Here is a 14,319-nt window from a genome sequence, read left to right as displayed (position 1 = left end):
TTCTATAACAACGTTGGAATGTTGCCATGATGAAAACGGCAAATCAGGAAGGAATCATTATGCCTGAACCTATTACCAGTTGCTTCTTTGTTTGTTTTTGTGTGTGTGTGTGTGTTTAACCAACCCTGTTCTGCCACTCAACCACCTCTACTATTTGCACTCTTCTTGCAAATGTAAATTTTTTTTTTTTTTTCCACATTTAGGGTAAGGTTAGGATTAGTTATTTGCTTTGGATCGACACAAAATGACATCAAATAATTGGAACTGTGACATCATATTTAGTTAGGGCTTTTTTGTCAGCGCTTTTTATGTTGACAGCTAAATACAAATAAGTGGAAGTATGACAACGGCTTCATTAGCGTTAGATCTGTAGGATTGGATTTTTGTCTTGTGCAGAGTCCCTTTTTCAAATAAATGAATGTAAATAAAGAATCAAAAATAACGGACACGTTTTGACTATTTGAAAATGAACAATAAACTGCTTAAAGATGCATTAGTCCACATTTTGCTTGTCATGGTGATGTTATTGCTGAATGTTTCACAGTGTAACATTAAGCGTATGCATTTATTAAACTTACCAAAAATCCTACCAGTAACTTGTCCGCTTATCTCTATGAATATAAATAAGTATATGCAATATTCTGGCAGGATTTCCATGTGTTTGATTAAACCCAATTATTAAATCAGATGGTTTGCCCCTCAACCAGAAGATTTCCAGTTCAAAGATCAAGATGCATGAACAAAACAGCAATTTCCCCTATTTTAATAATAATCAATAGTTGAATATGAGGTATTTGCTTCATAATGCGTTGGAAATGAAATACTTTTTCAATGAAAGGTGCACAAACTTTTCTGATGAAGGGCCCTACATCTGCTGCCCCCCATGAACTCATTGCTTTGCCTGAAACTCATTCATCTCCACAGCAACAAATGAGGCGGCTCCGTCTGGGTCAAGTTACAGGGGCGGAGCACATATTTTCCTGGTGAATAAATGGAAGGCAAAGTATTACAGCTTCATGTAAGCAACTGTTCTTTGTTACTATACTCTGTCTGAACTCTGATGTGGACTTCTTCTTTCTATTGAGCTATCAAGCTATTGATGCCACCAGAATAAATTATAGGTCTGTGGAAATTACAGGTCTGTGGAGATAGTTTGTGACGTGGGTTTGTGACAACACCCACTGTTGTACAGTAGGTTTGTGACAACACCCACTGTTGTACTGTGGGTTTGTGACAACACCCACTGTTGTACAGTAGGTTTGTGACAACACCCACTGTTGTACTGTGGGTTTGTGACAACACCCACTGTTGTACTGTGGGTTTGTGACAACACCCACTGTTGTACTGTGGGTTTGTGACAACACCCACTGTTGTACTGTGGGTTTGTGACAACACCCACTGTTGTACTGTGGGTTTGTGACAACACCCACTGTTGTACTGTGGGTTTGTGACAACACCCACTGTTGTACAGTAGGTTTGTGACAACACCCACTGTTGTACTGTGGGTTTGTGACAACACCCACTGTTGTACTGTGGGTTTGTGACAACACCCACTGTTGTACTGTGGGTTTGTGACAACAAACAAGACAACCAGAGCCACTAACGTGTCCCGCGGCAGATCAGCTCTGGTGATTTAGTTGCTCTTTTCAGTCAAATTGTATGAGGAAAAGTGTATTGTTTGGATCCTCAGCAGCTTGGAATCAGCCGATTGTGAGTTTAAGGCAAATAAGTAACAGAAATGTATCAATGAACTGTACTGAATATTAAGATGTATTAGAGGTATTCTCTTGAAATATATTGTAAAAAGGTCATATGTCCGTGTATAATGTAAATGTAGTGTCGAATGGACCCCAGGAAGATGAGCAACCACTTGTGGAAGCTAATGAGGTTCAGAATAAAATTAAATAAAATTAAATCTAATTAAATTGAAAAAGAAATAAACATATGATTGACCCCCTCGCAAAAAAAAACTTGTAGCACCTTTAATGTGAAGTATTTTGGTTTAGAACTGTACCTCTGGTTTAGCCATGTTAAACCTGGATCTGGATAGCTAAATATCAATAGTTCTTGGTGTGTTAACGTTTGACAAACATGGTCCATTGTTTTTACATTAAAACAGTAGGCGACATGTTAAATACAATTAAACTTGATTTCCAATGTTTTGCCCTTTTAGATAATTCATTGCCAATTTCATTTTGTTGTAGGAGGATAATTACGAGGACATTTTGGGGTTCTGTCTTGATACGTTTGGGGACATCTGTGGTAAAACATACATACCGGTTGACGATTTGAAACAAAATATAATATCTTTCGAATGGTCAAAAGTCCTCCAGGAATCCATGAATAGTGAGTGTTGACACGAAAAAAAACAACAGATTAGGAGTGTGGGCACTATATCTTCACCATTACGAGATATAGGGCCTTGCTTCTGATTTCCAATTTCCTTTCTCTGTTCAAATTTCGTCTTCTCAGTTCACAGACAATCTAAACGTCTGTCTCTTGCGCAGCGCTGTGATGAAACAAATGAGCAATCACCAGCGTGTTCTGAGGAAATGGTTTTGGCTGGGTTCCAATGGCACTTCCTGTCTGTTGAACCTGTTTGTCTGGCAGTTGTTTGGCAGATGCCAAAAACCACTCCAAAAAACACTGCTTACAAGAAGATACATTAAATACAAGTTCACAGTAACACACAAGTCTCGTTTTTTCGATTGCATCATTAAGTCGATAAGTACCGGTTTATAAAAATATACTATTGTCATAATGCACATTTATTTACAAGTAAAAGGCCATTCAAAAGACAAACATAAATATTAATCATACAAAAAACATGACTTAAAAACTGTATAAAAACATTTGAACATAAAAATCTTGAATTTGGAATTTATTATTTTGAATTTCTCCAAAAAACAAACATTTGTATTATAGAAAAACAAAGATATTGTTATAAAATGGTTGGTCTCTTGGCATTGATCTGATATTAGCATGGCCACAGTATTCCCAAAGCTACAGAGGACCGGCCCGGGCCTGGTCTTGGCACAGACAGTGTTTGGTCTCACTGTGTGGGAGTAATGGCTTCTCTCCATTACAAAGTTTGACACTTTTTTTATTTTTATTTTTTTTGGCAGCTTCTACGCGTCTGGGAAGACTTCACTGTCCAAACCAGCACTTCACTAGCGTGCATAATGTGCCAAAATGAAAACATATTTGGGCTTTATTTTGCATTAAACTGAGTGTTCAGCGCCAGCATGTGTGTAGCATCCATGGCTTGATATTATCACTTGCCAACCAACCAAACAAGTTCTGCCACTTTGTTGAGTTTTATGCACAGTCAACTTCAACAAAATAAAATTGTTAATGAATTCAAGTAAAACAAAATGTATGCTGTTCTTCAAAAACTCTTGTGACTCAAGACATATATCTATTCTTACACTCGATGTTAATGTGATTGAACAAATACCCCATTACAAATACTTGGGCATCTGGATCGATGATAAACTCTCCTCCAACAGACACATACAAGAGCTGACAAATAATCTTAAAGCCAGATTGTCACGCTACTTTAGAAATAAAGTGCGTTTTCCTCTTAATTTCTCCTTAACAGTTAATCCAGGCTACATTTCTTTCAGTGCTGAATTAATGTATTCTACAGCAACAGTTTATCATTCAGCTCTGAAGTTCATTACTGAAGGATACAGAACTCACCACTGTGAATTATACTCTATAGTAGTAGTAGTAATGGATGCAAGAGGAGAACAGCACTGCCTTTTGTTTTCTTTATAATTATTTATAATATTCCATTTTGTGTGTTTCTATAAATGTATTTTATTGAATGTTTTATTGGCATTTTATTTGTGATTGTTTTTCTGTGTTGACAGGGCGCTCCCAGCATAAATAAAGGTTATAATAGTTGTAATTATAGTAATATGTGCAGTGTAACTTTTACAATTGGAAAGCCCACCACCTGCTTTTCTCTATGAAGATCTGTAACAATAATAATAGAACGTTTTTTAAAGTATATATTTAGCAATAAAATCACCTTTGAATTAAACAAATGCAAGATAGATATGTTTAATGCCACACTGTGGCTCTGTCCAGGCAAAAACCTATAACATCTCCAATCAGGCGTAGTGCACCTTTAAAGCCAGATATCTCGAATTAAATACAAATTACTCCAATTTTTTTTTACTTCTTCTGTAATTGTGACTGTAAGAAGAATAACTGTAAACAGACTGTAGCTTGAGTGGCCAGTTGGCAAGCAAACTCATATTAATGTTTGTATTTTACATTTTGTCTAACAGCACTTCGCTTGTGTTTATGGTAAATGGCAGAGAGGTTGGTCGGACATAACATTTGGCGCTGGTTTTGGCACATTCTGCTTATACCTGACACATAAATACACAATTTTAATATTGCAAACACCAACCAATATTGTAATTTGCATCGAACAGCCCTATAACCTGCAGCAATTCCAATAATGCCGTATTAAAGGGTCCACCAGGGGGCAGTCTCACACAAGACAGCACATCAATGTATTATACTCCAGCATCTTCTAACCCACAATGAAAGGGGACTAAGAAATTGAAATGAAATTATGAAGCAGATCTGCTGTAGACAAAAACACATGGCATTGTTGGAGATCTGGTGTAGTTGTAACTTGTGTAGTTACTTATGATTCACATATAAACAAGTACAAACTGCCAAATGCAAAGTCACAGTAAATGATGCTGGACGATGCTGGACAGACAGGAAACAGCCTCCAGGAAGGTGACGACCTCTTATGCACTGAACCTCTCCAAGCACTGCTATTTCATTACATTTTCCATATTATAGCCTGTTTAGATACAGCATGTGAAGCCACTGCTTACAGGCTTTTAGATGCAAGGACATAATTACAACGTAAAACTGTATTGCTTTTTACGTGAGGGGGTTTCTTCATTCAAATGTCACTGCTTTTCCCGTAATGCCATCCAGTGCGTGTAACTGTCTCCAGCTGTTAAATGGGCTATGGCTAATTGGCTATCATTAGTTTTCAAAGGACTTCATATGTTTGCAAAGCTTGAAATGACGGATTAAACATGGCGATAATCGGAGGTGGGCAAAGCAGCCAGAATCCATTTATATTAAAACTCACTGTGACGTAAAATGATCAATTAGCGATTCTACGGAGAACAGTCGAAATGACTAAATTACTTGAACAGTCCAATATTATTTTAGTTTGAAAAAGTAAACCAAAACTCTCACAGGAAAGTATTTGCTCCCCACCTCCGATACGTGTTGTTAAAGAGCTTAAAGGCAAAAAAGTAAGACTTACAAATGACAGTTCGACATCAATTCCATACATTTTCTTACACCACAGTAAAATGGATACACTTAGGCTCCAGCTTACAGGATTCATTAGGCACTGTGGCGTTTAAATGGTCTTAACCCATATTTACATGTCTTTAAAAGTCCATTCAAATCCATACAGACGGCTTGCCTTCTGCCGATTTACTACTACTACTGTTACTGCTGCTGCACCCTCCGCTGCTGCCCCCTTTACTTGTGTGTTTGAGTCTGTGTTTTTTGTCTTTCTGAGGCTGAGTTTGGGGCTGCGGTTGTGCCTGGATGATGATGTTGCTCTGGGGTTTGTCGTCCTGGCTGTCCCCGCCGTGCTCCGGCTCTTCCTCCCCAGCCTGGTGCTGCTGGCTGTAGGCCTGTATCGCCGCTTCCAGTTGCTCGTGGGCTTGCTGGATCATGTCCTTGTTTAGCCCCACACGGGACCCCCCTCCGCTGGGGAAGTTGTCCTCGTTGCTGCCGAACTGTTGCTGTTCCTCTTGGGCGATGTTGGCGCGGTTCTGTTTGCAAGCCATTTTGGCGTTACTCAAGTCTGTGTATGGCATCTGTTCTGGCTTTACCACGATGTTGTAGCCAGGGGGCGCTGATGGGGTATTCCAGGAAAACGGGTAACCGACGTAATCGGCCGGTCCATCGCCGCCAACGCCGGCATCCGATCCTGCTTCTGGACCGGGACCGCCAACCGAACCATCTACATTTGTATTTGAGCCCAAGAGTCCTAACTGGTACTCGTCTTCCGGCGGTGGGGTTCGTCGTTTGCGAATAATGTCACAAATTGAGCCAATGCCTAAATGAAGCATCTCCCAAACGTTCAAGGTGAGGCAGAGGACGGTAACTCCGTACATGATCCTGAGGAAAATAGTTTTCTCAGTTGGACGAGACACGAAACAATCAACACTGTGCGGACAAGGGTTACCGGAGCACACGAAAATGGGCTTCACCCTAAAACCGTACAGTAAATATTGACCTGCAAGGAAGCCAGCCTCAAGCACTGTCCTGGTCACGAGCTGGAGAACGTAAACTCTCATCAAACCTTCGTCCCTGATTCGCCGTCGACCGTCATGGCGGATTTTGGGTCTCGCTGTTGGCTGTAAAGGGTCTCTAGGTCTTTTCGGAGGTTCAATCTCAGGTACCTCGTAGATCATAGGGTCATCCTCCTGGTCTTCCTCCGTCTCCTCTATCCCTCGATGCTGCCGCGCACCAAAACAAATCTTCCTTGGTTTTCTGTGCGTATAACCTCCCGCAACTCTAACCGCTGTGGCTCCACTTCCTCCTTTTGCCTCATCTAATCTCGCGATCTTGTTGATTGCATATCCCATGTAGATGAGTGAAGGCATCGCTACCAAGATGATCTGGAAGACCCAAAACCGTACGTGCGACAGGGGTGCAAAGGCGTCGTAGCACACATTCTCGCAGCCCGGTTGCCCCGAGTTGCACACAAATTTGCTCTGCTCGTCGTAGTAGATGGACTCCCCCCCAACGGCGGTGAGGACGATGCGGAAGACGATGAGCACGGTGAGCCACAGCTTCCCCACGAAGGTGGAGTGGTTGTGGATCTCCTCCAGCAGCCGCGTGAGGAAGCTCCAGCTCATGGTGTCGCTGGACAGTGGGGCAGACAGTGTCCCTCTCTCACCTGCTCACAGACTCTGCACAGAAACAAGAACACACAGGGAGGACAAATTAGAGAAACGCACTGGGAATTGGGTTGCTAATATTCACACTCACATGTGTGAAAAAAAATATAAAATCGGTTATTGATGCACACGGAGGACCCATCACTGCCCACAGAACAGAGCTGAGATTTGCAAAGGGAGATCAAACAAGTCCGGCCTGCTAGCACTGTAATCTTAAATGTCTTTTTTAATGTTTATGTTTTGCAGAAAGACACGCATTACAAAATATCTTTTCCTGGATGATCAAGAGCATCATTAAGTGACATGACGTGGTTCACATTGCTGCACAGTCAATGAAGTTATGGTTTATGAATGCAGTTCCCTGTTGATTTGCATGAGAAGTGGAAGGGTGCGATTTGATCGAGCGTGGACACAAGGACAAATGTAAATAGTAAAAAACGGCTATAGCTTAACATTGCCACTGTGAGGCAAAGCCATAATATTTTTAGTTCAATGTCCCTCAGCATAAAATAACACACAATGCAGTCAGAAAGCTCATGTGAGGTTGCTCAAGTTCAAGTTTTGGGGGGAATTAAAGGAGCGTACCGAGCTCTGAAAGGATATTGGTATTAAGAAACCACCGCGCTGCACTGAGATGAAGGCGTAATAATCCAAAAGAGCAGTTTTCCAGCCGCACACACATTTATTTAACTCCTCTTATCTCTTTCAGCTGAAATAAATCCTCTTAGTGATCCCTCTTCTGTGTGAGGTGCAGTTTTGGGGATTGTAGGAGCGTGACTGGCTTGTTTTGATCCAGAGGTGTTGCCCCAAAAAGCAAAGGGCAGTATGGTTCAGGCCAGGAGAGCTTCCGCCAAATAAATGCACATTAAGGTTTTTTTGATGTTGTCAACTTGATCAAAGGTGATTTAAGGCAAGACTCTGCAGGCATTTTTTTTGCTCTCTCAACATAAAATCCATTGTCCAATTTGTACCTGCAGATGTTTTCTTAATTCATTTAATCGACTTGCCGTCATAGTCAAAGGCCACTTACTCTAATTCAAAGCCTGATTTATTTCAACCCACCAAAATTGGGCTAAATTTAGATTTTTCTTTAGATCTACTTCTCTCAAAAACTAAATGAGATCCTTATATGTCAACAAAAGTTAAACCTGGCACTATAAATTCTTCTGATTTGGAAGTCCCTGTGTGCCATTTTTACACATCATATGCCAAATTTATGAATTGAAACATTATTGATGAAAATTATTTCTATTCATTTAAGTAAAATGTATTTTCTTCTTAAGTCCCAGTGACACATTTGCAAAAAAGTTAGATATACAAGATTACTCTGTAGCATGTAAACCAATCTCAGATCCAAACCTATTGTTCATTTGTTCTTTTATGAATGAAATACATACTAAAATAAAGTATAATGAATGATTTGTGTTCTTACCTTTACTTTTTAAATTCAGAAACTTTAACCTCAACTTGAGTCAGTAAAAGCACACATGACTTGTTTGGATTGATTAATTACTTAAATGGGATCAAAATGTGAGCGCTTCAATAAAACACGTACTGTATATAGCATTTACTCCTGAACTCGACGATCAAATATTCATCCAGTTCAAATGATCATTCTCTATCATCGCAAGAAAACACCAATTTTCACAGACTAAAACTGCATCGCAAACAAACTCATTAGAAACTTAAATCATTCCAAACTAATTGAATACTCAAGAGAAACATTTAGATAAAATGATCCAAAAAGCTGTTCTGTTATAACCACAATGACTGAAAGCCCATGGGCAGATTACAGGAGCAGGGACATCATTCAGATGTGGGTTAGAGCTGAGCTCCAGGCCATCCATCCAGACCATCCAGACCAGCCCGACCAGCAGGTGTCCCGGCACGGCTCGATGGAGCGGAGACCAGTATTAACTCGGGCACTGGAGCTGAACCCAAACACTGCTGTCCCACAAGGGCGACGCTGGGCCGAACAAACGACAACCAACGATGTACTGCTGCCCTCCAGAACATCGCGTGGTTTACTGTCCTCTATACTCTACATATACATAACTCTAAGGCACGAATACATGTTATAGGGATTAGAATACGGACAAAAGTATTTTATATATAGCTTATTGGAGAGCAAAACGAATGCAAGAATGTAGCAGGTGTTATAGTCGATTTGGTTTGTGGGATTTGTTACCAATGACCAGTCAAATTGTGTTTTTCTTACGCTTGAAACTTTAGACTTGCCTTAAATTGTTTACAGCTCTTTATATATTTCAACCTTATATTTATGTCTGAATTTAATACGTTCACATGTTTTTGTTCTGACTATAACCATTCAAAGCTTTATGATTTATTGCAAACAAAGGTACAATGGGGGTTGTTTTTTGTCGCTAATTGTTGTGTGTGAAGCACTTTTGCTTTTTAAATGAATGAACAGTTTGATTGATTGATAGTGTCCAGACTGTGGCTTGGAGGCAATAGTAATTTGCTTCCATTTACTACTAATTTGGCAAGCTTATTTGTAGAGCACAATTCATACACAAGGCAATTCAAAGTGCAATTCATTAAGTCACTGTTTATGATATATTAATAAAACAAAGTATTTGTTGGAAAAACCATACATTTGTAGGTCAGATTTGGTCATATCATGTAAAGGTGTACTGTATTTTGCTGTGCTGAATCTGAAGTCGCGCTCTGCTTTGTGTCTACAGTGGGATAAGAAGAAGGGGCGGGTTTGTTTTGAGTTTGCTATGAAACATGTGTCGCCTATTGATCATCTTGACCATATATGGGCACGGCTGGGACGGAGGATGTCAGGAATCCGCTCTCCGCGCACAGATTTCCCCACAATCGCACTCTCAGCTGCAACGTTCAGTCTGTGAGCAGTAAAGCGGGTTGTTGTGACCGGTACGTGTGAGTAAGCAGCGCATTAGTTTGCAGCGACGCTCGCACTAATGTTCATTGACTTTTCGCTCATCGCGTCAATTTATTACTTGACATAATTCCTACATTACGCACAGTAGTCTTTAGGCCCGTCATGCTTACTGATTCCAAGTATGAAATAACAGTGTAGATGTGGTTTGGTCTTCTTTTCCTCCAATGCTATGGGGACAAAACACGCAATGTGTCTAGGCAGCAGTGGATGTGAACGTCTGTGTTGTTGCATTATACTTACTACTTATTTAAAACAAACAACAAAAAGGTATCATAAAAATTCCACAATATCCATAGAAAATGATCAGATGTATTACTATATTTTCCGGACTATAAGTCGCACCAGCCAAAAAATGCATAATAGAGAAGGAAAAAACATATATAAGTTGCACTGGAGTATGAAATGCGGTTGCAAGTGTGAAAATAACAAATAATACCACATATAAGTCGCTCCGGAGTATAAGTATAAGTCTCTAAGTATAAATATAAGTATAAGTTGCAGCCGGCCAAAACTATGAAAAAAGGTGCGACTTATAATCCGGAAAATACGGTAATACAGAACTTTCAATGGGGCTGTACCAGATTTTTGTCATGTAATAACGGAAAATCAGTTTGGCGCCATTACAGATATTGTAAAAGCATCTCTTTGGGTAAAAATTTGACCGCTGTGCTCTTTCTGTATCTATAAAGAGGAAGTAGGAGCAGGAAGTGCGCTGTTAGCATGCTAATGTTTGCTGTATCGTGATGGAAAAACGCCGCTCTGCCCTCTGAAAGTGTGAAAAGTGCTCATAAACTCATTGCGGTGAATAATTTTGATGTTCAGAATGAAATAAGAGAGCATCACATTTGGACCGCTGCAAACCGATTAAAAGGAACTTGTTTTATTGTTCATGTTTTAAGGACATACAAATCTGATACAGCAGCTTTAAAGACTAAGCTACATTAAAGGTGCACTATATACCTATTTGGATGCCGTGTGCCGCTTGGAGTTTCCATGGAGATGCTATTGCTCTGTTTGGAATGTTCCACAGCATGGCATTAAACACATCTATCTCCACGGAGTTAAGCAGTGGGTTACAGGGAAGTCACAGGTCAGATCTGTGGAGAGGCGACCAGGCAAACACGTTTTTTGAGCAGTAAACGCACCTGTATAGGAATAAATGTAAGACAGATATGTTTAATGCCAAACTGTGGAACATCTTTAACACTATTAACTAAAAGTGGAACTCATCGAGGAAAAACGTATCATATCCAGGCCTGAATACAGATATATGTATTATGGCTAATATGCGCTGTCTTTGTTATATGAATGAATAAACAATTCAACAATAAACAATTCAATAAACACAAAATTAAATAAATTAAATAATACATAAATACATGCATAAATAAACTAACTAACCAACAAACAAATAATAAATTAATTAATAAATGCATTTCTGTCCCCTCTTTCACCAGCCAACATGACTTACAAGCAATGTTGGTAAAGTGTTACGGAATATACACTTTGATTTTTGATTTGAAAGACTATGCCTTCTCAAATCGCCCCCAAAAGTCAAGTAGAACAATGTAAATTACACTTTTAAGGACAGGAAGTGTTATCAAAGAGGTTTTAGATAAAGTACAGCTACACGGGTAAGTCGTACGATTGCATAACGCCACGTACGACTTCTCTGTTTTTCCTGGAGTGTGAGGAACAGTCACCGGGACCTCACTGCAGCAGCCCCACAGCTCCAGCAACACTCAGAGACACATGTAAGGCGACATTTAGCTTTCTTATGTGGTTTGGATCCGCGGGCGCGAGCCGGGCGGTTCAGGGGAGAGAACTGACTGTGTGCATTAAGTTTGGGAGGCGAGTCAGACTCCAAAACACTGCTGCACCAGAGACGAACGAGGCAGCGTGCGAAACCCAAAATATCAACAGCAAACAGTAAATTGGGGATAATAATGGGGTTGGAATGTGACAATATGTAACAAAAAAGCCTCAAAAACGGCTCATTTAAACGATTTGAGTTTGCTGCATGAGGATAGTTCAAAGTTCAGCCACATTTTAGTGTTTAGTCATATTGGTCACATCGCTTCATTTTTAATATTGACATTCAAAATTCACTAAGACTACAAGGAACTGCTGGGAATTTCACCCGAAGTGTTGAGACCTCCAAAGCCCCCGCAGACACACCCCGCACGCACCAGTCCCCGAACAGTACAAGGTCAATCAGATGAACTCTCGGGGGCACATTTCCCATCACGTCGCTGCGCTCTCACTCAAATGGACAGTTACAATTACAGCGAGTGGGGAGGACCCTGCAGACTTTCTACATATCCGTGTCCAACAAGCGACACGTGTAATCTGCATGTGGGGCTGAGACACAAACCGCGAGAGGGGTGTTCATTCGGAGAGATGAATCATGGATGGGCACAGACAGGACGTCCCGGGGCTGCAGGGGGGACACCGAAGCGCAGAGACCCCACAGGCCAGGACAGCACGCACACACACACACACACACGCACGCACGCACGCACACACACACACACACACACACACACACACACACAAACACACACCAGCCGAGCAGACTGAGCATGTGGGAGTTGCATAAGAGAGTTGATGTTTCAGCACTGTATGAAATGACAGACGAGAGACAGCTAAACATGTTTTCCAATATCAATAATAAATATAGCCGCAAGCGGCAATGATCGGCCCTCGCCACGCCGCCGCCACGCCGCCGCCACACCGCCGCCACGCCGCAAGAGGAGGGGGCGCTAACGCGCCCCAATTGTCCTTTTATTACGCCTACTGCTGAATCTGTGACGCTGTCACATCTTCTCCCCTTTGTTTTACCATCAAAAAGCAATTTTATTTTGAATTCTTGGCAAAATGTGCGGCTTTGCCGCACAGACACCGTGACTCTTTGAATGAAAATGTGGATAACTTTTGATGGTCTTGAAGATGAGTCTCACCAAATTTCAGGTTAATAGGGCTGACGCCCTGGGATGAGTTTGTGAAAGTCTAAAGTGTAAACATGTTCTGGCGATTTCCCCATTGGAATAACATGAAAGGTTTCGGTCATCGTTACGGCAACGCCATAACAATTATGACATGAGTCATTGACTTTTTTGATGGGGATGCTAAAATTGAGTTGTGTGTCAAATTTCATATAATTTCGCAAAACTAAACATTTAACCTCCATATAAAATCTGTAGGGGGCGCTGTGGCGCCAAATGAATTTATTTCACTTCAAGTAGGTTTAGGGCAAAGAGTTTAACAACTGATTCTAATTTGACGCAATTCGGACTTTATCTGCGCAAACGGCAGAAATTTTAAATATGGGAGATTTCTGAAATTCTAGCTACAGTTTGCGGCTTCGCCGCACAGAGACCGTGAGAGGTATCAATGTAATTTGGATAACTTTTGATGTCCCACTCCTCAGTAGCATTTTCACCAAATTTCAGCTTTTTAGGGCCAACGCCCTGGGAGGAGTTCGTAAAAGTACGACGTTTGGAAAAACTCCGAAGTCATGTTTAGCCATTTTTGAAGCAATATGGCCGACATTTGGTTGGGCGGACGGCGTTGCCGTAATAATATTTTTTACTTCTCTTGTCACCATCTACCTCTGCGCCAAATTTCATGATTCTACGATCAGATTTTTTTTGGGTCATTTCCCATCTCTCAATGCATTTTTGGTACATTTGGGGGCGCTGACGCGCCAATTTTTTTAATTTTAGAAAAGGGAAATAGCCAGAATGTAGAGAGGCACGATTTTTAGAGGCGTGCAAATTTTTGTGACTTTTCGTCAATGTTCACTGGGTGAAAAATAGGGGGGTTGGTCCCGAGAAGAAGAAGAAAGAAAGAAAGAATTAAAGCCGCAAGCGGCATCCAACGGCCCTCGCGGGCCGCCGGCCTTCCGACTCTGCTCTCTGCATTTTACAGAGATGGCGCTAACGCAATTATCTAAGAACTAAGACAGCGACACATTGGACATGTGGACAACCAGTGCAAATGAACACAAATGTCGGTCAAATATGCAGCTCCAGCGCACAGAGACCGTGACACTTGGAATAAAAATATGGATAACTTTTGATGCTCCGCTTGTGTAGATTATTTTTCCCAAATATGAGCTTGATCGAGCTATTGCCCACAGAGGAGTTCATTAAAGTGTGAAGCATAAATGTGAACATTTCAAGGATTTGGCGTTTTTCCCATTTGTGACAGTATATTTGCAGCTCCACGGCACAGAGACCGTAGCACTTAAAATCAAAATATGGATAACTTTTGATGCCCCATTTGTGTAGATGATTTTCTCCAAATATGAGCTTGATCGGGCAATCGGCCTAGGAGGAGTTGGTGAAAGTGTGAAGCGTGAAAATGTGGTCATTTTAGAGATTTCGCTGTTTTCCCATTTCTGACATATATTTGCGGGTC

General features: G+C 40.9%; 1 protein-coding gene across 2 annotated transcripts in view; it reads right to left on the bottom strand.

Moving 5' to 3' along the window:
• Window positions 1-5,260: 5,260 nt before the first annotated feature.
• The window catches only part of gjc1 (gap junction protein gamma 1), a 69,997-nt gene continuing 60,938 nt past the window's right edge, over window positions 5,261-14,319 (bottom strand). For both annotated transcript variants that reach the window (XM_072442900.1, XM_072442901.1), the window contains exon 2: window positions 5,261-6,980. In XM_072442900.1, the coding sequence (XP_072299001.1) occupies window positions 5,454-6,926 (1,473 nt within the window). In that variant the 5' untranslated portion in view covers window positions 6,927-6,980 and the 3' untranslated portion in view covers window positions 5,261-5,453. The remainder of the gene's footprint in view (window positions 6,981-14,319) is intronic.

Source organism: Eucyclogobius newberryi, unplaced genomic scaffold, assembly GCF_026437365.1.
Source record: "Eucyclogobius newberryi isolate DKJ021-1_F unplaced genomic scaffold, fEucNew1.0.hap1 SCAF_13, whole genome shotgun sequence".
Taxonomy (NCBI): domain Eukaryota; kingdom Metazoa; phylum Chordata; class Actinopteri; order Gobiiformes; family Gobiidae; genus Eucyclogobius; species Eucyclogobius newberryi.
Note: the sequence above shows the minus strand (reverse complement) of the source record. Positions and strands in the feature narration are given on the sequence as shown.